This window comes from Mustela erminea, chromosome 12 (genome assembly GCF_009829155.1).
Source record: "Mustela erminea isolate mMusErm1 chromosome 12, mMusErm1.Pri, whole genome shotgun sequence".
Lineage (NCBI taxonomy): Eukaryota > Metazoa > Chordata > Mammalia > Carnivora > Mustelidae > Mustela > Mustela erminea.
In genome coordinates, this window is record NC_045625.1 from 86,533,445 (window position 1) to 86,561,053 (window position 27,609).

The 27,609-nt window shown below is 39.8% G+C and overlaps 1 protein-coding gene and 1 long non-coding RNA gene across 13 annotated transcripts in view; one reads left to right on the forward strand and one right to left on the reverse strand.

Annotated features, from left to right (window-relative positions):
• RFX3 (regulatory factor X3) overlaps positions 1-27,609 on the reverse strand; it is a 285,682-nt gene that overhangs the window by 158,335 nt on the left and 99,738 nt on the right. For 9 of the 12 annotated variants that reach the window (XM_032308681.1, XM_032308683.1, XM_032308674.1 and 6 more), the window contains one exon: positions 1,656-1,780. In XM_032308681.1, the coding sequence (XP_032164572.1) occupies positions 1,656-1,780 (125 nt within the window). Of the gene's footprint in view, positions 1-1,655; positions 1,781-2,959; positions 2,965-3,215; positions 3,298-11,876; positions 12,040-27,609 lie in introns of those variants that run through there. The other 3 variants (XM_032308682.1, XM_032308684.1, XM_032308680.1) reach the window with 3 other exon arrangements.
• Positions 20,899-27,609, forward strand: part of LOC116571012 — a 35,245-nt gene continuing 28,534 nt past the window's right edge. The window contains exon 1 of the long non-coding RNA XR_004277651.1: positions 20,899-21,009. This is a non-coding gene — a long non-coding RNA (uncharacterized LOC116571012). The remainder of the gene's footprint in view (positions 21,010-27,609) is intronic.

The window sequence follows — 27,609 nt, forward strand, 5'->3', positions numbered from 1 at the left end:
GGTTATGTATTTAATACAAAAAGTGACGTTATTTAATCAGGAATCAGAGTCTCTCCACCCACTGCACACAGTGAGATGGGTGCCTTCCGGAACTTCGATGACAGTTTGGGGATTTATTCTTCAGTTTAATCTCTGCACAGAAGACGACCAACCACAGCTGACACCATAGGGAAAAAAGGATTGAGTGAATTAAGACAAGAAATACCCAATCTTCTTCCCCTACTCAGCTCTCAGGCAGACAAGTATACCCCCTCTGAACAGGAAGCTGCAGGAGTCGTCTTTAAAATTATCACAGCCCAGGAGAGAAAACTCAGATACTGAACACCAGAGGGAAGCCAGTTAAAAAGCCCAGCCAGATGACCCTACGTTGAACTCAACAAGACCCACCCAGGCATTCACATCAGCTGTTTATCCTCATGCTTTAAATATGGATAAACAGCCAAAGAGTATCAGACAGCAAAGAAAAACTTCAAGAATGAAAGGAGACCAAAAAAAAAAAAAAAAAAAAAAAAATCTAAGACAAAACAAAACAACAAAACAAAAAAACCCAAAAAACAAAACAAAGAACAAAGTAGCTTGAATGGAAACAGACTATATACAGTAAAAAAAAAAATTTCAACAACTTCAAAAATATTAGTATCTTCAGAAAGAAACAAAAAGGTAAGATAATCAGGAAATACAACATGATTGTTGCGAAAAGGAACATACAGGAAAATTTTTAAAAAAGCTTCTCCTGGATACCAGCACTGTTCCTGTCCACCCCACTTCTATCTCCTAAAAAGAATTTAACTTAAATACCTCGGTCTACCACTTAGGGAAAACCATCCCTTTCCCTAGCTGCTTTCCTGTAATTTTAAGAGCGATGTTTGCTAAAGATTCTCCTTGATACTAAGAAATTGCAGGCAAATCGCAAGTCTCAAGATAATGCTCTGTATGATCTTTCCCCTTTATTTTCTCACCGCTCTTTGGAAGAAATGACAGACCAAGGTGTTCCCAATCCACACTCTAGAACCATGAACTGGCATTATTTCGTCAGTATCTTTCCAAAACAAGCCGAGTGTCCTCAGCATGAATAAGCTCTGTAGTAAACATGTGACGATGAATTCATTCTCAATTTTTAAATGGGATGAGTCAGATCTCCAGACATTTATGATAATTTGATTTTCATTCAACAGTGTTTTTCTAGTCACCAAAGTACCCAGGCATTTTCTAAATCATCACAAAGGCGAAATCCTTGCCTGGAGGGTACAGGGAACTTCTCATTTTTGTGCACTACTTCTTATGAGCCAACTATAGGCAACTACGATTGCTGATATTTCGGTACGAAAGGAAAAGGGAGTTGTGGTAAAGAGTTAAGAGGGAAGAAGAGAAGAACCTCCGGAGGAGGACGGACGGTCGAGGCAGAAACAAAGGTGTTCTTCAGGAGTCAAGAGACGCTTCCAGAATAGGGATCATGGTTTGGACACTTTTCTTTGCATCCCTACAGCCCAGCACGCGCAGAATCTGCCACATCCAGAAAAGGCTCGAGAAGCATCTGCTGAATTAACCTGTGAGCTGAGCTCCGTCTATCTGCGCCCCTGGGGCCAGAACGCACCTGAGGGACAGACAGCCCAGGGAGAGGCTCAGCATTCTCGCTGACGACAGCAGCTCCTTACCTGTTGTTGGACGGGCACCTGCTGCACCACCTGGGTAGGCACTGCTGCCTGACTGGCCACAGATGTCTGTAAGGTCACTGTCGAACCTGTGTCCGACCCGGTCTCTGATGTCTGCATGATGGTCTCTGAAATGCAGCAAAACAAAGATAAAGATGTCAACGCGCCTCGCGTGGTTCCTGGGGTTCTCTACCGCCGGGGGTACCTTCCAACTCTCCAGTGTACTTTTACGACAACACCCCACCCGGATCTTCCGTGCGTGGTTAGAGTCTGACCACATTTTAAATAAATGTAGAAAATGACCAAATCACATAAAAAAAAAAAAATTTAGCACCTCTCATTCTGGGGCTATAAAAGTTGAACTTCATTGAAATCTACCTTCCTTAGCTCTCATCCATTATAAATTGGTTTGATCATATTATAAACTCTAGACCAAAATTATTTCCAGATACTCAATTTTCAGTAAAAAACCCTAACTGGATATAAATATGTCATAAAATGTCATCTTCTAGACACTTTTTTGGCCATGAAGATGTTATCAAAGTTGTACAATTTAGAATAAATTATTTCGAACATCCTTTCGAACTCTCAAACTTACTATGCTGTTATCTAAAAAAAAAAAAGGAATGTCTATCCAAAAATGTAACCAAAGGATCAGTCAGGCTCACTAATTTGCTCTGCCTTTGGTATGACTGATAGGAAAATCAACCTTGATTTTACACAAAGGTAGCCAAAGACAACGTTTAGTATTTTAAAGAGGAAGAGGACTACTCTTATAGAAATGAGACTTGTAAGCAAAGACAAAATTTTACCCTCTCCCTTGAAAGTTCAACCTGGCACATTTTTTAGTTCGTATATGCCTGACCTGTGAACACAGGGTAAATTCTGCAGCATGTCCTCTAACAGGTCTGCTTTCTCAGACCTCCTGGTCTCAACATTCCCTTTTGCTATTTAAATAGTCAATGGAATAAATATTAATTTCTTTGCTACTGAGCAGGGCCCAGAATTCTAATTTTCTTTCCTGGGGGTTTGAGGACACAATATTTAATTGGTAGCTTGATAAAAATACTGCATTATGGTTTAAATCTGTGAACAGTATGGTGAACATTAACTTTCCCTAAGAAATATTCTGGAGGAGTATCCAGTTCTTTCAAGTAGAAAATTAAGCCCCTCGTCATCTTTTGTCACAGCGTGCCCTCTTCCAATTTTCCCCTCAAACCTTTTCTATCATCTCATTTGATGTCAGAAGCGGACCTCTGAGGACATCTCATCCAGTCTCCTTGTTTTATAAACGAGGAAACTAAAACCCAGAGAGGTGGAGACTCACTCAAGGTGACAGGAACAGCCATGGGACTAGGCCTGGTCCCAAGAGCTAAGGATTCTACATGTTAACGTACGAGCAAATTAATCCATGTAACGACCCAGTATGACTGGGAGGGCTGACTTCCTCCATTTACAGATGAGGGACCCTGGGCGCACAGACTGAAGGTGGTTGGGAGCTTATAAAGAGGGAAGTGACAGAGACTGTAGCCACCACCCCATTCATTTGGGTCAGCTACTAACGTTCAGCTCCAAGAAGTTGAGAATTGGTGGGAAGGCTAAGCTGTAGGTGCCAGGTCTCCCAATTTTCCAAACGAGGCTGAAAGTTCAGATTTTTATGTGAAATCTCCCAAACGATGGCTCCTTTTTAAAACTGTACTATTTATCTCCAAGCAAACACACACACACACACACACACACACACACATACACACACACACACACGCACACACACACCCCTTTCGCAGCATTAAGACCATGAACATGCCTGAAAATGTTTGAGAATGACAGGATCTGCTACATAAAATTCTCACCCAGTTAAGATTAACTGAAGCACCCCTGGTTCTCAAACTTTGGGAAAGGGATAAACACATTAGGAACCCTATCTGTGCCTCTCCCTTTATTCAATCCCAGAGGGAAAAATATACCCTCCCAAAAATGAGAGCCAAAGCCAATGCCCTTTGATTCAACACATGCTTGCAGACATCAATGTCTTCTGTGCTACGGCAAAGGAGCGGTTAGCAAAAGTGAAGGGATTAGCAAGCACTCTTTCTAGAGAACCAAGCATGAACCAGATGCTGGACGCCATCTTCACGGAGGTTTTCTTAGCCTCTGTTCCCAACTCCAAGCTAGGTGGAGGCTTTGAAATCTGTTTAGTATAAGAACGAAGACAGGTTGCCAATTACAGGCATTCGCATTCGAGGGTGGGTGTCTCTAGTGAAGTCACTACCCTAAAACTCCCTCCTATTTCTCCCAGTGCTCGCTGGGAATCTTATCGAGGCTTTCTCCTGTGCCTATACCTTGTTCTGCAGACAAGTATACACACCCTTTTTGGTATATGACCCATACCTTGACATGTACTATTTTAGACCTCATATATGCAAGGATGTAAAAATCTCTTTAAAAATTAAATATACTTGGGGGCCCTAGGTGACTGGTTAAGTGCCAGACCCTTGGTTTGAACTCAGGGCATGATCTCAGAGCCGTGAGACTGAGCCCCACGTCAGGCCCCATGCTCAATGCCGGGTCTGCTTAAGACACTCCCCCCAACCCTGCCGCCCGTCCCCCCAAAAATAAATAAATAAATCTTTAAAAAAAATTTAAATATACTTTTAAAGCAATTCCTAAGAATTCTCAATAAACTACCGGAGAGAGCTCATCAGAAGATAAAAGGCACAGATTTGAAAACTGGTCTCTCATGGACTATATGAGACTCCACAGACAGGTTCTGGCTCAGAGTTACTACAAATTAAAATTCTTAATTGCCAATATTTAAAAATTGGAAATCTCCATGTTAAACAAAATTTCCAGATTTTTAGAAAAAAAAATATGAAAATTTAGAAAAGTTGAGCCTACATTATGTGTTTTATAGAAATAAAGGGCAATACTCCTTCAGTTGTCTGGCCTCTAAAGGCATGTGAGTTCATGATACTTTTCGGGATAACCAGAGATTTTTGTCTTATACACCCAGATTGAAAATGGAAAAATTACATTTTGGGTTTAAGACAGTCTTGATAACATTTATACTCATTCGCTTCTTTTATTCAGAAGAGATATACCCAAGTTTTGACCACTTTACTAAGGGAAACGTGCAACCACTATGATTCTCCTCATTTTGTGGGTGAGTCAACGGACACCCAGAGATGTCAGGTCATACGTAACCAAGGTCAACCAGCTGGAGGTCGGAAAGGAGGGTTCGGATATACCAACAAAGCTCATGCACTAAACAATTAGACCCAGTAAGTGGGGAGCCCTGGATTTCAGACTAGACATTGCAGACAGGAGAGAAGAGAGTAAAGAAAAGCAAACTGGAGACCTTTCTGGAATGAAAAAGAAGGAAAGGGCCCCCCACTGTTTTAGAGGAGCAACTGGGGAAAATGAGATGGAAGGAAAATGATGGCTTTGCAACTTCAAGTGAGAAAGTCACGGAGAGCTTTCTACCAGCCTTGGCTCTATGCCACGTCAAAGCTGGCACAGAAAGCCCAATCCAGGACAACCAGTAACTGCCCCCAGAACATCTTCTGTTTACTCAGCAGTGACTGCCCTCATCCCCATCTCGCGGGCTCACGCCAACGGTAAGAACTCAGTCTCTCCATCTCTCCTTGACAGACACAACTTCATCCTCCTATGATTTCACTGCCTTCCTCTGTTATGAGTAGGAGGCTGCCCTTGCCAAGGCCTCATGGCTTAAGAAGCTCTCAGTCCCAACCCTGGCAGAGGATGGGCCACAAAAACTCACGGCCACAATTTGGTCTCTCATCTGAGAAGGGCCATGCAATACAGTAAGTTCTTGAAACACACCTCAATTTAATCCTCAGAAGACTCCCATTAACGGCAGCACTCTTATTTCCACTTGACAAAGGAAGAAACTGAGGCACAAATGTATTACATAATAACATAACATAGCATAACACAACATAACATAACAACCTAACACGTAACACAACATAACACAACACAACGTAACACAAGATAACACAAAAGGATTATATAACTTGCTGAAAACCACACAGCCGGTAAGGGGAAGAGCCTGAATTCAAACCCAGGTTTATCTGAGTCCGAAGCCCACGATGTCACTACTTCGTGTGTATTACCCTGCAATATCATGACGATGGGGCTTCCACAGGACAAGCTAGAGACTGTGGATCTGAACGCCAAAGGCTTTGGGATTCTCCGTCCGTTGTATTTGATCTACACCTTCCAGTAACAATGGACAGAAATCCCTTCTCTCTCTGACGCCAAAATCAGAAAGCATTCTCTCTCTTTCTGCTGAGGCCATAAGAGAACCCAACTCCTAAGTATTTTTCCAGAGGCATTTTAACTGATTAATTCTGAAGACCTGACTTAACGGCAGATCAATTAGAATGTTAAAGCATGTTTGAGGGGTAGAACCCTCCTGCCAAATTCTGCTAAACAGATCATTTAAACCCACTGACGCATTCAGAGTGTTCTGGTAGCCTTCCAGCATTTCGGCAAAGCAAGAGTCATCCCCGAGGGTAGTGTCTTTGCGGGCTTCACTAGTGGGTTTCGCTTCAGACCAGCATAAGGTTTGTGTGTACATCTGAGGTGTTCCCATTCATCTAGCAGTGGTTTCTGGGCTTTGTTTATGTTTGGGAGTAATTTGGTTAGTTCAGTTCCTTCACGGCCTCCTTTCAAGTGATATTTGTTTATCGGCCACAAATGCAGTCCCATTAATCCATTTTGATAAGCTAAATAAACCCCTGCCGTGGGTCCACGATGCGTCCCATATGTAAATGAGTTGTATATTCTTGCAGGAGAGACATGCACAATTTCAGTCTAGTCATCCTTGCCTAATGTGGCTGTCAGGTGTGTCGAGAGCAACAGATGCTTGTTTGACAAAGGACCTTTTTATTCTGGCTAATTAAGCAGTTGGACACACCCGCCTGTTAACGGTCCTGCTTTGTACAGCCAACTCGGGCTGAATCATGCGAAGCTACAGCTAAATAGGCCACATTTTGAAAGAAGGCTAATTAACCCCTAGGAGAAGGAAAAGAATATTGCAAAAACCCAGCTGCTGAATGCGACGAGATTAGCATTTCTTCAACCTGATGGGCAAAACCTAGGCAAAGCAAATGTGTTTGGAACAAACACGCGTTATTGCAAGTTTCAAGGCATTCAGATGTTCTTTACGGAACTTCCTGAAGATTATTTAATACACTCAAATTCACAGCTGGATTCCTTTTATCACACACAATGGACCTGCCAAATTAAATGGTTTAATAGTCTGACCTAATCAATTACTTTTCAAACACAACTATATAACTGGGATAGCTTAAAAACAGGTAGTATCCATCTAATTTTTATTGGGGTTTTTCAGCCTGAAATAATTTGCTCTCTAAAAATGCAAAGTCCACAAAGTTTGGCTCCACTACACCGACTGTATTGTCTTTTCTCACACTGAGGAATGTAACAGGTTCTAATTCAGTACAGAAAATAAAGACTTGGAATTTAATGTTTGAGTGCAATGGAGAATCGTCTCCCTTCTTCCTTAGTACAGAAAAACAAAAGATGCTACTTCCAAATCCTACGTGAACCAAATTAACCGAAGTTATTATGACAGTCATTGAATGGGTATAATAAAGATAAGTCACATCTAAAATGTGACATTCAACTATAAATTATTTACTTAGAAACCTGGTTCAACCTAAGAGTATAAGAATGCTATTTATAGGGGGGAAAATTGTCAGAATTTGAATTAATGCTTTTAAAATACAGAACAAGAAGTTTCACATCTGTGTGCTTTTACACAGAAAAATCCCAAACCATAATTGATGTTTTGTGACATAAAATTTTTATTACTAATGTTCTGATTAAGCATCAGCATTCTTGAATAAATTTAGAAAATAAACATTAGTATACATAATGCCCAGAGCAATAAAAGTCTCTATTAAAATTAGACAACTAAAATGATCTGTGCTTTCTGGCTGGAGGGGGCGGGGGGGGGGGGGGGGGGAGATGCCATTATTTACTTGCCTGAACATAAAATTAGTATGAAAAATACACATTTCTGGACTATTCAGGAGTATATGATGAAAAAGACTAAGATGATTTCAGTTCTTTAAAAAAAACAACCACCTTAAAGCTATTAAGCAACTTTCAAAGTAAGACAATATAACATAAAACAATGGGCCATACTAGAAAATTTATACATATAGGTAAATAATCATGTGATAAATGTAATATTTTGAAATTCTGACAAAAATATATTGACTGACTAATTTGACTACAAACATAAAACACTATGACTTGGCTTTTTTCTCACTTTGCCTAGTACAAATGCAAGAAACTAGTTAAGCTACAGACTGTAGTCAGCCTTTTTTTCATTCAAAATACACCTCTGTAGAAGTTTATTCATTGTACAACACAGAGCTTTATCAAATCAATAAATCAAGTAACTGAAAGGAGGCAAAAGGAAAATGTGTGACTTTCTGTATTATAAAAGCTCTGCCTGTTTATTTAGGTTTCATGTTGTAATGCTCATGTCTATGTACAATTAATCTTTTGTACTAAATTGATCTGCAGACAATGACGGAATGATAATAGTGTAGACTGTTAGGCAGTCATCTTCCTGGGATAACTGATGACAGTGATTAATGCTGGTGATGCTTAATCAGCACACTGGTAACATATACAGGTTGCCTGGGTAACTTTTTTCACTTTTCAAACAAAGGTGTTCACTTAACTAATTCTTCCCTTGAGTCAGAGTATGAAAAACTGTTTCTCTGGAGAAAAAAAAATCAAATTACATGACTTGAACAGCTTTTATCTTGAAGGACCAATTACTTAAAAAAAATAAAACCATCTACTAACATATGAGTAAAGCCAAACTACTGAAATAATATAAGAACTGTTTTATTATTTGTTATCAAGAGAAACTGTCTTCAGGCCCAGAGGTCGTTTTGGGGAAAAGAGAACCAAGTGTTTGTCCAGTCTACTGCTGGTGCCATCCCAGCACTTTCTACGACTCACGTTCATTAGGAGGCAAATCAGGTCTTACCTGAATGCCATATGCTAAAAATGGTGGTGCACAGATACCAGCTGAAAGAAAAGGAATAGAAAACCAAAGAAACAAAAACATGTAAGTATTCTACACTCTTTGCTATTGGAAAGAGAGTCTGGCAACACAATGATGTAAGACGCAGAAAGATTCTTAACAAAATGTACCAGACAGACAGAGCTCTAAATGTTTCTCCCTTTTGGTCCATCCAACCCTGAGAGTGGCCAGAACCTACTGGATGGAGCATTTAATGATATTAACGCTCAGCACTGAAAAATGATAAGCAACAAGCCCTTAATTCTAAGTCTGTCGTCTTCATTATTAGGGATATTAATAAGAATAGCTACCTTTGCTGAGCAGTTACCAGGTGACAGATGCCCTGCACACACTTAACCTTCATTTCACCTATCAAGTAGAGATTCCCATTTTAGAGACAGGAAAGTAACGTTTAGAGATCAATTTGCCCAGGGCCACAGGGATGGCGGGATGAAGGGATGAAGTCAGGATTCAAGCCCCGGTCTGTCATACTCCAATTATGGCAAGCTGTCATTGGACCCTAGACGGCCACACAGAAAGCAGCAGCACTAAGGCCATTTTAGCCAGATCAACTTTAAAAGAGCTAAAGGAGTCTCTGAAGACTCTGAGTACTGAGAAGGAACTCTAAATCTGAAGAGACACAAGTATCACATAAATTGCAAATATGTACTATACCCAGTATGAAGTCAACATGCTTTTGTGAAGTTATCAAACCTATAATCTTTATGATATGAAAAAGCACATCACAGATTAAAAGAGACTTACACCAACCTGTATTCACAAAATATTTTATAAATGAAAGAGGTTATAATGTAGACTAATTTGCATTTAAGAACATGTCCTAAAAAAAACCAAACAAAGGCCCCATTAAATGAATGTGTATGTATATATAATATCATATGTAATACAAGGATTCAAGTATTGTATACAATTGGGTAATGAATAATAAGCAACAAGAGTGTCCATAATTGGGGAACTTATCCTGTATCCCTATAGTGGAATACCATACAGCTCTATAAAAGCCAGCATGGAAAGTTACTCACAATAATTTAAGTAGAAAAGGCAGGTTTGCTGAATAATATGCAGCCCACAATTCAATCTTCTTCTTCATAGAGACACAAACATATGCTCTGGAAAAATGCTCCAGGAGACAGAATAACATCGATGGAACTTCCAACTCTTGAAAATGGGCTTTCCTAATCCAATGACCATAAACTTTGAGTGGCCTCAAGGTAATCTTGGACTTGCTGGTTAAAAGCAACATGGGCTCCAGAGACCGATTTAGCCAAAAGCCACCCCAAAAAAGTCAGTCTTAGATTCTGAAACCTAAACCAGGCCTTATAAGCTCAAAGAAAGCTGCAAAAGTAGACTTTGATCTGTTCAGCAGCAGGACCAAAGCTCTGTCTCCCTTCCTACTAAAGTGGCTCAAAACTCTTTAACGCAGGTCTAAAAAACAACTTCTTCAGTGTTTCCACTGGAACAACCTATTTAAAAAATATATAGATTTTATATATTATAGACAGATTGTATCTACAGACCTATTCATTGGTAAAACCATGACGCTTCTCATTTGCTCCTGAACAAAGTCAATCTAGTAACACACACTCCCAAATGTCACTATATGATCCCTTCCTTATGACACCACCCAGTGCTTACTGCCCAATCCAGAACCAAGACATTAATTCTCCTCCCTTCCATGCAAACTGAGAAGGGCAACGGTGCTTCTTCTGAAGACCTCGAATGGAAAAGAGCATACAGGTGGGGAATCCAGATGTTTTATTCCACCAAGCAAACAAGTAATCCCTTTTGGAACTAGCCTTACCGGCATCTGGTCCTTCTTCTGACATACCCTGAACTTCACACACGTAACTTTTCGCTTTCTTTCCCCGCATTCACTTGTGTGGCTTTATTCGCTCACGTGAAAGTAACCGTCCTACGTTATGTTATGGGACTGAGGGCTTCCCAGGGGTCTTACATTAGAGGGGGTGAGAACACAGGAGGTAAAGATTAGCTTCCCAGGCAGTATTACTTAAAGAGCTACAAAAGAAAACAAGCAGGTAGTGTCACCCCCCAACAAGAGGATTTCCTTTGGATTTTACAGGGAATGAAGGCAAGAACTGGAATGCTTAATTTTTTTCACACCAGAGAGAGCTCCAATAACAACTTTCTTCTTGGATTCTCTTGCCTACACAAGAAATTTTTCTATTTTTTTTCCTCTCATTTTCCTTTTATAAAAGTAGAGAATAGAGCCTTTTACAGTTCCCAACTATCCTAATGACAGGCTCAGAGAGATCAACACATCTAAAAGGGGAAAATAATACTGTGTAATAACACTGCTAATAATGGAAATAATATACCCCACTTTAAATGTACAGTATCTTAAAGAACTGAACTCTCATTAATGCCATTTTTTTGGCAAACGTCGTGAACAGGGGTGTGGGTGGACTTGGAAAAAAAATCTATATATTCACGCATATAAATTCTGGAAACACTGTAAAACATGCTATTAAATCAAATGAAGCTTTTACCTCGATTTTCATTATAAAATGTATGTGTATACACTTGGAATAAAGGCTTGCACAAAGGACGAAAAGTAAAACACACTGAAGATGCCGGCCAACACCACACACAAAAAAAACTAACCGAAAAATTATTTCTCTCTAAAAATCAGTAGTACTTGAAATAAGTCAGTTACACTGAATTAAAGACAATGTCCCTTTGGAGATTATTTTATGGGAATTGTTGATCCACCCCATGTACGGCTGTCTTTCCAACTCAGTCCAAAGTATTTTCTTGGCTCCAAAACCAAGCTTCTTCTACGGTGGGCCACTATCTCAGGCTGCCTCATAAATCCATGGCTAATGCCCCTAACTGCAGTTATTAACATGCTTAAAATCAACCATAAGTTCTTTATGTTTAAAAGCAACTGTCGTTCTGTAATGTTTCAGGTACGTGTGAAAGTTCACGTACTGAGTTCTTTTCTACCCTCCCTCCTCCTCTGGCACTTGAATGGTCTTCCCAGGGGGCTAAAAAGAAAAAAGGTGAGGGACCTCGTCGTTGTCCCTGAGAGAACACAAATAATAACTGTCCTGTCCCAATCATTTTCTTGATCACCGTATGTTTGCCTTCACCTCCCAAACCGAACCAGGCCAATGATGCTGCTTCCTCATCTCTCTCAAAAGTCTCCTCACGTATCTCCACCTCCCCAGAGTGGAGGCCACGCCCAGCAGTTGGTCCCCAGGGCCCTCGGGACAAACGACAAAGGTCTAAGTTGATGGGCACAGAGCTCTTGGCCACCCTCTTCCCAACGCTGCGTTACAATCCAAGCATGTGCAACTCCTCTCAGGTCTCCAAGCCCAGGGTCTGCGAACCAAGAGTGCCCTCCGACTTCCTCTCGCCCACCTTCTCTCATTTTCACTTCACCTTTCGATCTCGGGATAAATTCCACTTCACCCAGAAAGCCTTCCAGACTACCACTATGCAGCTGCCTTCTGCTTAACAAGCGTGGGACTGGCATCCTCCTGGGTGTTCCCAGATGACCTTATTTTTACTCGGTGCATTGCAAGTATCATATTGTAGGGTAACTGTCTCTCCAACCACATGATAAACGCCACGAGCACAAAGACTATGCCTCCTTTCCACCCACAAATATGCAACAGTGCCTAACACAAAGATCTTCAATTTGCTGAATGAACAGATGAATAAAAATGGGAATGGGTTCGGGGAGTCTAGGTGGCTCAGTCGGTAAGGTGTCTGACTCCTGATTTCAGCTCAGGTCATGATCTCAGGGTCGTGGGTCAGGCCCTGTGTCGGGCTCACTCTCCCTCTTTCCCTCCTTCCCTGCTCTCTCTCTCTCTCTCTCTCAAAAATAAATAAATAAATAGATAATTTTTGAAAAGGGAGGGGGGATGAGTTTAAGACCCTGCTGACACATTACTATTAGAGTACGTAGTATCGGAGGCATTTCATACTTCAAATTCTGTATAAATATAATTTTCTATTAGAACCATTTCCAATCAAGTTATTCATTAAGGATGTTTTCGCCTAATGTTCCAGTGTGACTTTGCTTTCAATTCTCATTACGGCAGAATTTTTTAACAACTCCCCTAGTCTGAGATTTGTAAGCCTCAACAGGTTTTGTGTGTAATTTCTTTAAAAATGAAACAAGATAAGGACTAAATAAACTCAAATGAGCAAATTAAGTCTTCAGCTATTGCTCTGAACCTCCTGACACATCATTTACTTTGTTTTAATAAGTACACCTGATTCGCTGAATTGAGGATTCTGATCCAATGCTCTAATCATGTCATCTTAGAAAAGGTGGCCTGGTAGGCTTCCTTTGTTTTTACGAGACAGAAGCACTCAGAGATCTTTAGTTTTCATAGCTGAAATGCTAAGAATACGTGATTAGCCTAATAGTAATTGTTCTAACTTCATCATTAATTAACCACTTGAAATTTACTTGAGCTTGGCAACATTCAACTGACATTCTTCTATGGTCTCTTAACAATCAATGAAACTTTCCACAGAAAAAGGTATTCCAAGAAGCCTCTACTTACAAATCAGTTAACACATTTATGGAAGGTTCCACATGCATTACTTCATCTGTCCAGAAATCCTGAGGTAGGTAGTATTATTATCTCATTTTTACTGATGAGAAAACCTAGGCTTAAAGCTTAAATAACTCTATGAGCCCCAAGGTCACACAGCTACGAACGGGCAGAGTGAGGGCTTGAATGTATCCACCTATTAAATTCCAGGAGCAAAAATGCAATTTTTCCTTTTTTTTTTTTTTTTTAACCCAGCCCTATGCTGTAATAGGCTTATAACATGACAACTTGAAGGTTCTACAGACCAGGGATTACGTCATCCTGTGGAAAGCAGCAGGCTTCTAAAACTTCTACATTACAGGAATTGGACATGCTGTAGTTTTTCCAACCCAGTCACCAGTTCTCCATGACATGTTAGGGTCTAAAATCATCTTGCTTTTATTTCCAGCAACACGGACCACTTGACAAGACGGCTGTCTACCCTATTCTGTACATCATAGCAATGCTGGATTGTGTAAGATTCTATTCTGCCTCTGCTGAGCTATCAATACAGGTAGGCTTTCTGGCATTTGAGTCACGGGTCAGAAAGTGTTAAAAAGGAAATCTATGTTGTGGCAGCCATGTCTCTGTCTCTGTCTCTGTCTCTTGTGTGTGCTCTCTCTCTCTCTCTCTCTGTCTCTCACAAACACACACACACACACACACACACACACACACAAAGGTGATCAACATCAAAAGTTAGTTGGATACATAGTAAGTACATCATTCACACACAAAACATGCACAGAGGCATAAGACCTTCCAAATGGTTCCAACTCTGGCTAGAGGATACGGCTGAGGAAAAAAAAAAATACCTGAATTCTAAAGAGAGCAGTATTTTTCATTAAAGCTTCACTGTCCCCTAACCCTGGCAGAGATGGTGATAGCAATATGCTATCATTGGGTCTATTTTGCCAAAAATCGGCTTGCTAGGAATTGTTCTGTCTAATGGTCAATTTGGGAAATTGAGAAGTTCACTCAAAACTTGTATCTTTTAACTATGTATACTCTTGACATAATTCATACCATTTTAAAGGGCCTTTTGGAGGGGAACCCTCCTACAGTGTTGGTAGGAATGCAAGCTGGTGCAGCCACTCTGGAAAATAGTATGGAGGTTCCTCAAGAAGTTGGAAATAGAGCTACCCTATAGCCCAGCAATCACACTACTGAGGATTTACCCTAAAGATATAAATGTAGTGATCTGAACAGGCACATGCACCCCAATGTTTATAGCAGCAATGTCCACAATAGCCAAAGTATGGAAAAAGCCTGCCTAGATGTCCATCAACAGATGAATGGATAAAAAAGATATGGTATATATATACAATGGAATACTACGCAGCCATCTAAAAATCCCCAAATCTTGCAATTTGCGATGTTGTGGATGGAACTAGAGGGTATTATGCTAAGTGAGATAAGTCAATCAGAGAAAGACAATTATCATATGATCTCTCTGATATGAGGAATTTGAGAAACACGACAGAGGATCATAGGGGAAGGGAAGGAAAAATAAAACAAGATGAAACCAGAGAGGGAGACAAACCATAAGAGACTCTTAATCTTGGGAAACAAACTGAGGGTTGCTAGAGTGGAGGGGGCTTGGTGACGGACACTGGGGAGGGTATGTACTATGGTGAGTGCTGTGAATTGTGTAAGACTGATGAATCACAGACCTATACTCCTGAAACAAATAATACATTCTATGTTAATAAAACCCACCGATAAAGAGCTCAGGCAGGAACACCTCAATTTTAGTCCTGTAGACCTGGAGTAGAGAAAACCAGCTGACTTCACCTGTAATCATTATCTACAAAATTATATAACAAATTCATAAAAAAATTTTAAAAAGGGCCTTTTGTGGGGCACCTGGGTGGCTCAGTGGGTTAAGTCTCTGCCCTCGGCTCAGGTCATCATCTCAGGGTCCTGGGATTGAGCCCCACATTGGGCTCTGTGCGCAGTGGGGAGCCTGCTTCCCCCCTCTCTCTGCCTCTCTGCCTATTTGTCATCTCTCTGTCAAATAAATAAATAAAATCTTAAAAAAAATTTTTTTTAAAAGGGGCCTTTTGAAGATTTCTTTGATGCTCATATCGATGAAGTCAATGTTTCAGTTTGTCTAAAATTTTGTTCCAAGCTAGCACAACAGCCTACCTAGAACTGTATCCTGGAATTTTGCCATTTTCTGGGCCAGTAACTTTTGAGAAAAAGAATTTGTTTATTTTAAACCAAAGGGCTGTGTGTATCTTGAATGCCACGGAGTTTACAAATGATAATAAGGAAGGTTTATTTTTTGCAACATGTTTTTCATCCATTAAATGCATTCTGCACGTCTCTTAATTCACAAATTTGCTAACCAGTTTAACTAGATAAATATGTTGCTTCTGTTTTAAGCAACTGAAAGGTCTTTGGTATATGAAATATCAATGATAAATTTGGCACTCAGCTGAATTGGACTGATAAATACTGCTGCTGCCAAGAGTCTGCAGTGAAATTGCTATAGAAAAATTAAGACCAAATTAAAACTAATTAATGCTTCCCACCAAAAATTTCAAAAGCTCTTGCAACTATTCTATGCAGTGTGATTTGTGATAAACTTTACATGTAGTTAACACAAACATATTTCAGGCAGTTGATAATTTGGAAAATTGGTTCTTAGGCAAATTGATAAATTAGAGTACTTGGTAAATAGAACAAAACTTCCATTCAGTTTATGTTTTAGCAAACGGCCTGTAGGGAGAATTATGCATTCCGTACATCCATCACTCCACACGTTTTGGAGGGGGGAAGGTTAAGGTGTGATAGGTTTTCAGATAATTGGCCTATCTCCCAATATCACAACATTGTAAACCGAAAGAATAACCAGAGATCATCAAGTTCAGGCCCCCGTTTCACAGGAAACCTGAGACCAATAAACAAAATAGATATGTTAGGATCAGAGCTCGCATTAGAACTCAGAACTGCCAATGCCCAGTCAACAGCTCTTTCTAACAGACTATGGTTTATAAGAGAAGGAAAAAAGGCAGGCACTCAAAAAGAAGTAGCAAGGCCTGCCGGAATCTCAAAGTGCTTATTATACAATAAGAGAAACGCTCATAACATGGAGAATGAAATCCTAGAATAAGAGGCGCTCTTAGACGTTTCCAAGTTTCTTTCTCACATAAATGAATAAGGCACTGTTTTTGGGTGTTTAACAAGATTTCAAGTAAGTCGAACTTTGTGTGTGTGTGGAGATATCAACCAAAATGGTTCACTGAGTTTCCTATTTTGCAGAAATCCTGGATCATCTTGTAAAACTGTTTTTTTTCTCAGCTACACGGAGCATCTTGGTGACAGAGGTTCAGTACTTTATTGTTATATGGAGTGTCTGAATGTTTTGGGCTCACGGTTTTATTATTACGTCATCTCTGTATATAATGTACAATACACAAACTCACTGTGTTTACACGGAAATAAACCAAAAAGACTAATTTCTACTTTACCAGGAGGAAGGGGTAAAAGCAAAATTCAACACCACAGTAACTGCCACGAAAATAAACAGGGAACAAACTCTGAATTTTCACTTGCAGCAAATACGTGTAATTTTGGGGTGTGAGACAGAAACCTTTTAAATGTAATGGTTTGGGTAACAGCTTTTATAAGGTGCACTTTTCACTGTCAAACAGCATAAAATGCTCATAAGGGTAATCAGTTGTAGGTGGCAGGTTTACAAGCTTTCCACAACTTGTACTATTTATTCACTTTAAAATGTTTTGCAATTACCTCCTTCCGTATTACACTCAGGCTTTCTTTTAAAGAGATTTTGAAACTGTTCTGCACGACTGTAACTCCAAAACTAGCCACGTTGTTTGACTTTTTTATCCATTTGATGCACACTGTTGGTTTTTATTAACTCACAAGTTGTCCACAGCTAATTTACGTACAAGAAGCACTTCTGCAATTTTGAAGGCTATTAAAGCAAGGCAGTAGCGAACAACTTCCCAGTATGATCTATTCAAAAATTATATCAACTCTGTAACCTCTCCTATGAAGGTAACAGAAATGATTTTCTAGTACCAAAACACTAAGCTAACGTTTACATATTCTATTCAAAACCACATACCAATACGAGCTGATTACTTCTCATGGTTCCATGGAATCATTTTTCACACAAACCAGATTTAAAACGATGGTGTTTCCTGAATGCAACTGAAAGGTTATTTACATAGGAAACCTCTGTGCCTTTTCCTTACAAGATTTCCTTACAAAATTCCTGACTCAATACTGAATGATAGATTCTTTTCAACTAAGCTAACAGGAGAATGTTAATAAATCATTCTTCCTCACCCCTCCTTCTCCCTCGCTCTCTGGCCTCTTGCCTTTTCCCCACTCTGCTCCACCTTCCTAAGAGTAAGGACCTCATGAGGCCCAGTTAAATTATAGCCACACGGCAGCCCCTCCAAACTGCTCTGAGTACGTAAGCCGAGGCAGCCATGTAGCTTAATTACACCGGTCATTTTTTCCTTTGAGATGACTTTTGTGTATCTTCACAACTAATTCTAACATGAACCATAGGCTTGACCTTAGACACAGCATTTCATTACAGACATCAAAAATAGACAACCGTACTCTTCTCCAAAACTTAGAGATGAGCTCTAAGGCCGAAGCAGTCGGCGTATCAGTACAAAGCGTACTGTGAAATCAGGTCGCCGGTGCTGCATATTCCTGGCTTGTCCTTTCCCGACTGTAGCAGAACCACTCTTATCTCAAGACCACGAAAGGTAAACACTAGTCATGTTGTATTACTTTACTTTATATGGCTACGTTCGGAGCAATTTAGGCTCAGGGACGCTAAGGCTGGACATGCCCTTCAAGGTGATGACCTTGAGTCACTGATCGGGCCATGATCTATGTGGCTGAGTCTCCATCAGGAAGCACTTACCATAGCACTTCAGCAGGGGTATTATGAGTTACAGAATCTTGCTCTTAAGGCGACTGCAAGGTGACTCTACTTTAAGTACGGAACTAGTAATTAGCAGTAGAAAGGCAAAAGGAGCAAAGACCTTAAAAGGGACAGATTTATTCATGCATTTTGCTGCCTTTTCTTCTTGAGAGGGCTCTGAACACAAGTTATCATTTCCCTAAAGTAAATATATTGGGTAAAAAGTCATAAAAGAAAGGCGCAAAGGGTGACGCTGGCTTTTCTGAAGGTCAACAGCTGTTGCTCCAAACCCAGGTTAAGTCAGTGAAATCGGTGAGTCCCCGAGGTGGCTTCCGCAGACACAATGTGGCTGCAACAGAAGCTGTCACCTGGTTCCAAAACAGGAGGCCGCCCGTTTTACAGGCACGTCAACCCCATCACAAAGTTGTTTTTAGAAAGGGATCGAAATTTATGACTATCTTTGAACTTCCAGAAAAAAAAGACTACAAACTGCCCACTTATTAAATTATTTTTGCTGGCAATTGTACTAAAACCTATTTCTCTTCCAAAGTGAATATTAATAAGGCTACCGCCAATGCTGAAAATCCCTGTTTATTATGTAATACGAGCTGAATAAAAATCAATATAGAGAGAGAACAGAACAATTTTTTTAAAAACCAAAACTCTAATGGGTTTTATATTGATCAATCTAAAAATGGCACATCTTCAGGTTGGTTCTTAAAACACAGGCTTATGTGAAAACTTATCTCAGTTTAACAGGAAAACCCCCCAAACCCAAAACACCCTTTCCTTGGGAAATATATAAAACACATAAATGTCTACAAAATTTGTTACTTTATAGGAACATCTAAACTTTTTCTTTTAGTTACAACCTTTTCTCCTAAAAAGAACCTGCCCCACACAAAACATCTCTACCTTCTCAAAATGTTATTAAAATATTTGTTAAAGTATAACGTAACACACACCAAGCAGAACTTTTTAAGTGTACTCAACTTACCCAATAAATTTTTTGTTGAAAATTATGAATAAGCCTCAACAATAATTAACACTTCATAATTTAAGGGATTCAAGTTCCCTCCCAAGAACAGATCATTGAATTATTTTTTACATGGGAGTTAAATTTATATTTCAGGGATATCCTATTATAGTTTATGATTTGAGTTGCTCAGGAGTGAACACTTTCGATTTGATTTTTTTTTTTTTTTTGTAAATGGCTCCCCTTTCGTATTTAGATTATACTCTTTCTCATGTATAGATTTAACATGAGAAAAAAATTAAAACCTCAGTAGAGGAAATTATCTACAAATACTGTAGATTCTGGACACAATTTCTTTGAGGAATTCATCCCTGCTTCCCTTTCTTCTGGCTTTGAAAACAAGGAACAAATGCTTCCTGAATATGGATTTAACCTAACAGTTCACTGCTTTAACACCTTCGGAGTCAAGACAGAACAAACATGAGCCGCGTTGTGCAGTCCTGGATAGCAGTTCTCTTGGCAACTGGGAGTAAGGCTGCAAGTGAAAAACCTTTTATGCTTTTTTGCATAGTATGTCAGTGTGGGAGGATGAATACTGAGAGTAATAAATTAGGAAACAAAAAAATTACATCCTCTACCTAGAGAAAATGAAAAAAGGAAAGGCTGCTGTTTGGTACCCAACAGTGCTCCCAATAAATCAGGGTTGTTTTGTTCCATTTTCAGCTTCTTAGATACATTCCATTTTTTAACTGACTATTCATTGAATGCCTACAACTAAATTTAATACTTCAATTCTCGATAACCTTGTAAAATGTGTGTTGTTCTCTACTCCATAAAAATGGGACACTGAGGTCCACAGAGACCCAACAATTCTCCGAGGGTTCGACCACTCCTCAAAGACAACAGCAGGATCCACGTGGAGTTTCATTTGACTCTAAAGCCTATGTTCTCCCCATAGCTCCTCTGCTTACAAGTTTTTGTTTGTTTTCTGTGTTTCCAAGTGAATGGAAACAAATTTGGGTTTCAAATTTGAAAACTGCAACTGTTACAAAAAGATACTCTTAAGAGGAAAATCATGGTCCTCCAATATCAGTGAGAAATTTACAAATACCAGGGACTTCTTGGGTGTTCATACACATGCCAGTTTGGGAGACTCAAGGACTTTATTTGTTGTCTTCCCAAAAGAGGACATTAGGTTAGGCAGGATTTAATGGGTTCAATAACTGTTCCCACTCTATCTAAGAATAAAACTCATAAATTATGCTCACAAACTATGTCCAACCCAAATTCAATAAATATTCACGTGCTCAAGGCCAGTAACCTTAGATGTTAAAAAGGTGGCAAGATGAGGAAATCATTAAATTCCCTGACTGCCTCCTCGCTGATCTTTCCCTAACGGAATATTCCCCTAAGACACATCCTTGCCCTTCTGCATTCCACTCTGCACACACTGTCCCTCAAATAATAGTTTGCAGCTTCAGTGTCCACTTGTGTATTACGATGACCTTCAAATCTATTCTCCCAGCCCCTACTTCTCACTGACCTACATTCTTGTCCCATGATATGAACTGCCTCTTCGCCAATGCGACACAATGGGATCTGTGACATTCACGTTCGCAGCCCCCCCAACCTCTCTGACCCCTCAACCTCTCTCTCTGTGCCAACGCCTAGAAGATAGTGAGTGATGTCCGTGACTGTTCCAGCCTCTAGCCTTCATGGAGCGCTAGTCACTGTCTAGATCTCTCTAAACTCTGAACCTATGGGGTTTAACTATCAGACTCACAGTAAGTAACCTCGTCTTTGTTAACTCTTTATTCCCTACATATATACAGATGTTTCTAGGTCTAAAGGACAAACTAAAGTCTGAAGAGGTAGCGGATTATGAAAGTAAACTAAAAGCACTTACTTGGGAGTCAGGCCTAAGTTCCACAACCCTCTCATGTCAAATATTGTTCAAGTCCTACAGTGTGCCAAGCAACTTAACTAGGTGCTTTATAAATACTACTCCATTTAATTTTGACAACAGAAATAGAAAACAAAAGCTATGTGAGCACAGAGAACAACTGCTGATTACTACCCACATTTTAGGCATAAAAATTAGAATTGTTAGGAGTGGCTCAGTGGGCATCTGCCTTCAGCTCAGATCATGAACCCAGGCCCCTGGGAAAGAGCCCCACACCGGGCTCCCTGCTCAGCCGGGGGTCTCCTTCTCCTTCTCCCTCTCCTTCTGCTGCTTCCCCTACCCATTCTGTCTGTCACTTTCTCTCTCTCAAAATTTTTAAGAATTTTTTTTTTAATTAGAATCATTCAATAACTTGTCTAGGGTCACTTATCGAACAAGCAATAGTGTGCAAGCAATAGTGTCAGAATTCGAATTGAAGTCAACCTGACTTCCAGACTCGTATTCTTATGTGATGCTATGTCAGGCCTGTTTCTGCCATTTACTGAAGTCACTTTAACCTGAGCCTCAGTCTACACACCCAGAAAGAGAAAGGATGTTACCCTTCCACCTATGGGAGGAACAATAACCCAGTAGGAAGAGAGGCATTTTTCCAAGCTCCCACATCCACACTACACGCGATTCCAGTAGCGGCCTCCGTCCCGATGCCCCAGCCGCTGCTAAAGTTCACTGGCTGCGGGGCACCTGGGTGGCTCAGTGGGTTAAAGCCTCTGCTTTCAGCTCAGGTCGTGATCCCGGGGTCCTGGGATTGAGCCCCGCATCGGGCTCTCTGCTCAGCAGGAGCCTGCTTCCCCCTCTCTCTCTGCCTGCCTCCCTGCCTACTTGTGATCTCTCTCTGTCAAGTGGATAAATAAAATCTTAAAAAAAAACAAAAAGTTCACTGGCTGCTCTTATACTGTACATGCAAAGGTACAACATCACACAGAAGTACATTGTGGTAAGTTAAGGAAGCATACTGTGAGTCATACAGGAACCACTGGGAGAATAAAACAAAGAGGTATCACAATATGCCAATAAAGGATATAAGATGGAATCATAAAATTACTCAAGTAACCTGAAAGAAAAAGAGGAAAAAGAACCAAAGACTAGGTAGGGCAGATACGAAAACAAAGAGCAACATGGTAGATGCAAACCTAACCATATCAATGATCCCATAAAGTGTGGTTTAAAGAAACCAATGAAAAGGCAGAGACGATCAAATCATATAAGAAACAAAAACCATGCTAAATGTTTTTTATGAGAAATCCACTATAAATGTGGTGTCAGAGGTTAAAAGGAAGAGGACTGAAAAAGATATACCATGCTATATTTTAATACCAAATGAAGTAAATTTCAAAGCAGAAAACAGAATAGCGGAAGAAGGGTCAGGGGCGCCTGGTGGCTCAGTCAGTGAAGCATCTCCCTTGGGCTCAGGTCATGATCTCAGGGTCCTGGGATCAAGTCCCACACTGGGCTCCCCGCTCCTCCGAGAGCCTGATTCTCCCTTTACCCCTGCCCGCTGCTCTGCGTACTTGTCTCTCTCTCTCTGTCCAATAACTAACTAACTAAATAAATAAATAAATAAAATCTTTTTTCAAAAAGGAACAAGAAGGGTCATTTCATAATGAGAAAGGAGCTGATTCATCAAGAGAGCTTGCAGTCCCAAACGTTTACATACCTGCTATCAGAACTTCAAAATACAAAGCAAAACCTGATTGAACTGAAAAAGAGATATGGAAAAATGCACTATCATGGATGGAGATTTCTAACATTTACCTTTCAATAAAATAACAAGTAGACAGAAAATCAAAGGATGTAGAAAACTTCAGAACCATCCACCAACCTGACCTAATTAACGGTTACGAGACACTCTACCCCACCGTCGCAGAATACGTATCCTTCCCAACGACACACTGAACCATTTGCCTGGACTGATGATGTTCCAACCACCAAACAATTCTCTATGAATTTCAAAGAACTCAAATCTTATAAAGTAATCTGTCTGACCACAATGAATTAAATTAGAATTAATGACAGAAAAAGACCCTGAAAATCAACGAATACGTGGAAACTGAATAATATACTTCCAAATAACCCAAGGATCCAAGAAAAAAATAAAAAAGAAAATTAGAAGGTATTTGGAACTCAATGATAATAAGGCACATTATAATTTATGAGATGCCTTACCACCACAATGAATAAGAGAGAAGGAAGAAAGAAGTTAAACGACTTCTTTAGTCAACCAACAGATTTTCAAGTAAGCAAAATAAGAACTTAAGAATAAAAGAAAGGATCATGAATTCATAAAATATTAGATCTGGAAGAATCCTAGAAATCTTTCTAAAATTTGTAAACTTACAAATTTTACAGAGGAAACTGTTCCAGGAAGAACATATGATTTGCTTAATAGGGTTTATAACTGTAAATATTTTAAAATGATCAGTCTCTGCTAGTAGCTACATTACACACATATCTGAGTTCTTCAAATGTCTATTTTCACATAATAAAAGCCGATAAAGGTTTTGTAAAAACAGATGTGCATATCTGTTGGCCTGTGCCTGACTAATGTGAGCCTTTTGTGTTTTACATGTAAGTTCTCTACGTTTGGACACAGGACATATAATAATTAAGACGACCGAATTCTCAGTCCACATGGCCCAAATGCATATACCCACCACAGCTGGTGGCCGTGACACTGGGCAAGTCATTTTACAGCCAGTGACTCAGTTTTCTCCACTGTAAAACAGAAATAAATTATAAAATGAGAGTATCTCCTTCTTCCTATGGTGTTCGTAAGGACTGTTAATGCCTTCTGAGGGCTTAGAACAGAGCCTGATAGAGTAAGAACTCAAAAAGTGACAACTTTGTTAGAAAGCACTGTTTTAATAATGACCTGAAGCTTATACGTCAAGACAATGACTTCAATTTTTTTAATTAGGTGACATCAATTAAAATAGGATATCAGCACAGAAAAATGGGTGGTTTCCAATTCATAAGTGTTAAAAAGAAAAAAAAAAAGCTTAGAAGTTATTTGAAAGCCAGTGTCAAAACAAAGCTGGGGCAATTTCTTTTCAAAGCAAGAGACAATGATCCAATGAAAAATTATCTATGATGGTGAAGTATTTTTGGATCAACCAACAAGTTTAATACCATCACATATGACATGATACTAAAGTTAGGGCTATCCCATTGCCTTTGACTATTCCCTCTAATGTGTTCCATTCAAGCAGAATTTATGGGTTTGAATATTATAATTTTTAAAAGACAAAACACTTATTTCTAAATTTGTTTTTAAATAGATAAAAGGCAGCATTCAGCAGTGTATCATTTGAATGAATTCCATTTGGTACAAGAAAACAACAAAATAAATGTGGAACACATTTCACATTTTTATTTTATGCAACTTTCAGTGCTTTCAACGCTGCATATATTACTAAACACACAAAAATAGATACTGTACTATCAAATTGTAAAGAATACCAAATTCATATAATTATACTTTATAATTTCTTCCAAATTCAAAAGGACAAGTTTTTTTAATTAAAATAATTTCATATGTCTTGTGTGCTCTACAGAATCAGGTAAAACAAGTATATTTTTACTAAGTATTTCCAAAATTTCATATTTTAATAAAAACTACTATTTGTAACACACACTGTATGCTTTTGACAATGACACCAAGGTGTCCTCAGCTGGGCTGAGTGAGAATGTGCCTACAATCAATATGGTAAGAAGAGATCAAATAAGCCTGAGGAACTCCATGCTACAGTCTGGAGAAGCACTACCGTACAGGAGTAGATTTTCTCTACATCTAATAACATACCTAAAACTTCACCTACAACCTTAGCATTTGTAAGACCATCCCTTTCTTTTCCCCAGACCATACAGGCACTTTTTATCCTTACCCGAAATTATGAGGACGTGGGCCATGATGGCACATCAAGGCAATGAGTGAGACTATGAGGACAAGGCAGAAAGCACGGGGATGCCCAGACACTTGTCCCGCTGAGCGCTCTGTCTCCATCCATCCTCAGTCACCCAATAGTAGATTAATGTTCTCTCTGCATTTGTGCTGCTTCCTTTGACTTTTTCCAACCAGTAGCTTTCACCAATGGGAGAAGGATCAAGGTCACGAAAACACTCATGCACTGGTAACTGTATTAACAGAGCATGCCGTGGTTCACTAAGCCTAATGCCTACTGAAGATGGTGGAAATCTGAAAACAGGAGCCCAGGGCAAAGTAAGAAAGCTAAGGTGGCTTGGAAGGCTGGCTGTGGCCATCATTTATCATCATCGTCAACTATTTAGTTAAGCTTGACCACTTATAAAATTTTTACATACATTATTTCACTGGACCCCCACAGTAGTCCCAGGAAGACACGGCAGAGGTATTTTTATTAATAACTATGTATTTCACGGGTGAAGAAACTGAAGCAAGAAGATTTAAAAGACTTGTCCAAAGTTGTTGTAACCAGCAAGTGAGCAAGAACTTGGCTTCTATTTTCCTGCAAACTCACGGCAGATTGCAGAGTCGATCGACTACATCGCTGTAGCATGTGCAGATGAAGGCAGTGGGGGTACACGGACCAAGGCAATTTCCGCACTGCACAAAGTCGGCAACGGCTCCTCCAAACCACTCGTCTTTCCCTAACTGCCTGTCATCACCAGCCCCATTCCTTCCTTTACTTTCTTGCCTCTTTCACGCCTGCTTCTTACCTTCAGATAACCCAGGATGTCAAAAATTATTTTGTCCACGTAAATCCCTGAGATCCTGATCTGCAGAGCCAACAATAACCCAGAGTCAAACCTGAAACCAGCCAATGTAGATCCTTCTCTTCTGTGAAGTCATGGGACTATTTCAGAAACTGGCCAAAGGTGTAAAGAAATTTGTGGAAATCTCAGAGGCACCTACTTCTACTATGTGCATAAAAAGCAGGCAGGCAATGAATAATTGATACGGGATCTCCTGCATCTGGACAGACTGCCCCCTGTTGGCCATACCCAGTGACTGACCTGGAACACTCAGAAGAATGAACTCAGTCACAGTAAACACCAAGACAAGGTATTCATGAACCTCTGAAGAACCACCCAGATTGTCTTGGGAAGTGTTCACAATGTGTTCTGAACTCGTGGCTTATGTTGTCTGGAGGAGTATGTCAAAACCCAGTATGCGTAAGATGCTGGCAAAAACAACGGAGAGGAAACCCAACACATCTAATGCACTTGCTTCAGAATATTACTTTTGTTTAAGAGCGTAATACCCTCCTTCCACTGAAAACTTAAACTTTAATACAGAAAAAATGGAACATTTAAATAGCCAGACATCCAGCTCCATAGAGAGTTACATTAACATTTTCTAGTCCATTTTACGAAAATATATGACAGGAGTGTGCATTTTTAAAACAAATACTATCTAGTGCTTCTTCTTATACAGAATAGCAGATTAAAACTCTTAGCATTCCCAGTCCTTCTTGGGTGAAATCACTGAATCATTCCACTAACCCAATGACATGAGTACTATTATCCCTATTTCACAGACAGGGAAATCGAGGCATGGAACTTGTTCACTACAGTTGTAGAGGTGCGCTACATGACACAAATGAAATATAGAAAGTAACCCTGATAGATTAAATTTGTCTTCTTTACACATTCCTTTCTACTACATTTTCTCTTTCTCTGCTTCTCCCACCCCCCACCCCCCTGCACAACGCACATGAGAGTCTATCACAACATTAATGCCAGCAGGTCACTTGAGCACATCAACAGGACCTATAGTCGTTCCAAAAGCCAAAAAGACTGTGCTTCATTTCTGGAAAAAAGAAAAGGAGAGGAGAGGAGAGGGAAAAGAAAAGAAGAGAAAAGGAAAGAAAAGAAAAGGGTGAATTTGCATAAGGAGATCTGATTTGTTCTCTGGAATAGAAAAAGATGTCTACGAAAGCACCAAGAAGCAGCTACAGAAAAGACCAGAGGAGGTTGGATCAGTCAGCCCATGGGCTTTACTCCAGGTGAAACATGTTCAGCTAAACCAACCTGGCATGTGTACCCCTCCCCTGAAAGGAAGACTGACCTTCCTTCAGTCCAGTAGACTTTCTACATTGGTGAACTGGTCCTGAAACAAACTTGGGTTTTCAGGGGTGGTGGTGGTGGTCACGGAAGTAGAGTTGCATGTGTGTGTGTTTGGTATTTTTTTAAGAAGATAACCTGAAGTCAAAGCAAAAACACAGTGACTCTTCTGTCCTGTCATGGACTGGATCTATCCAACCTTACAGGATTCTGAGTTCAAGATAGAAAGGAATTTTGAATTGTTAGTGAAGGAAAAACCTTCCACTCTCTTACCAGAAAAGCACCTCTTCTCTACCCTCTGATGCTACTGGGAATAAAAGATCTCTGAAGGGATTTACAGATCAAATTCAACAATCTGAATCATTCATCATGATACTTAAGG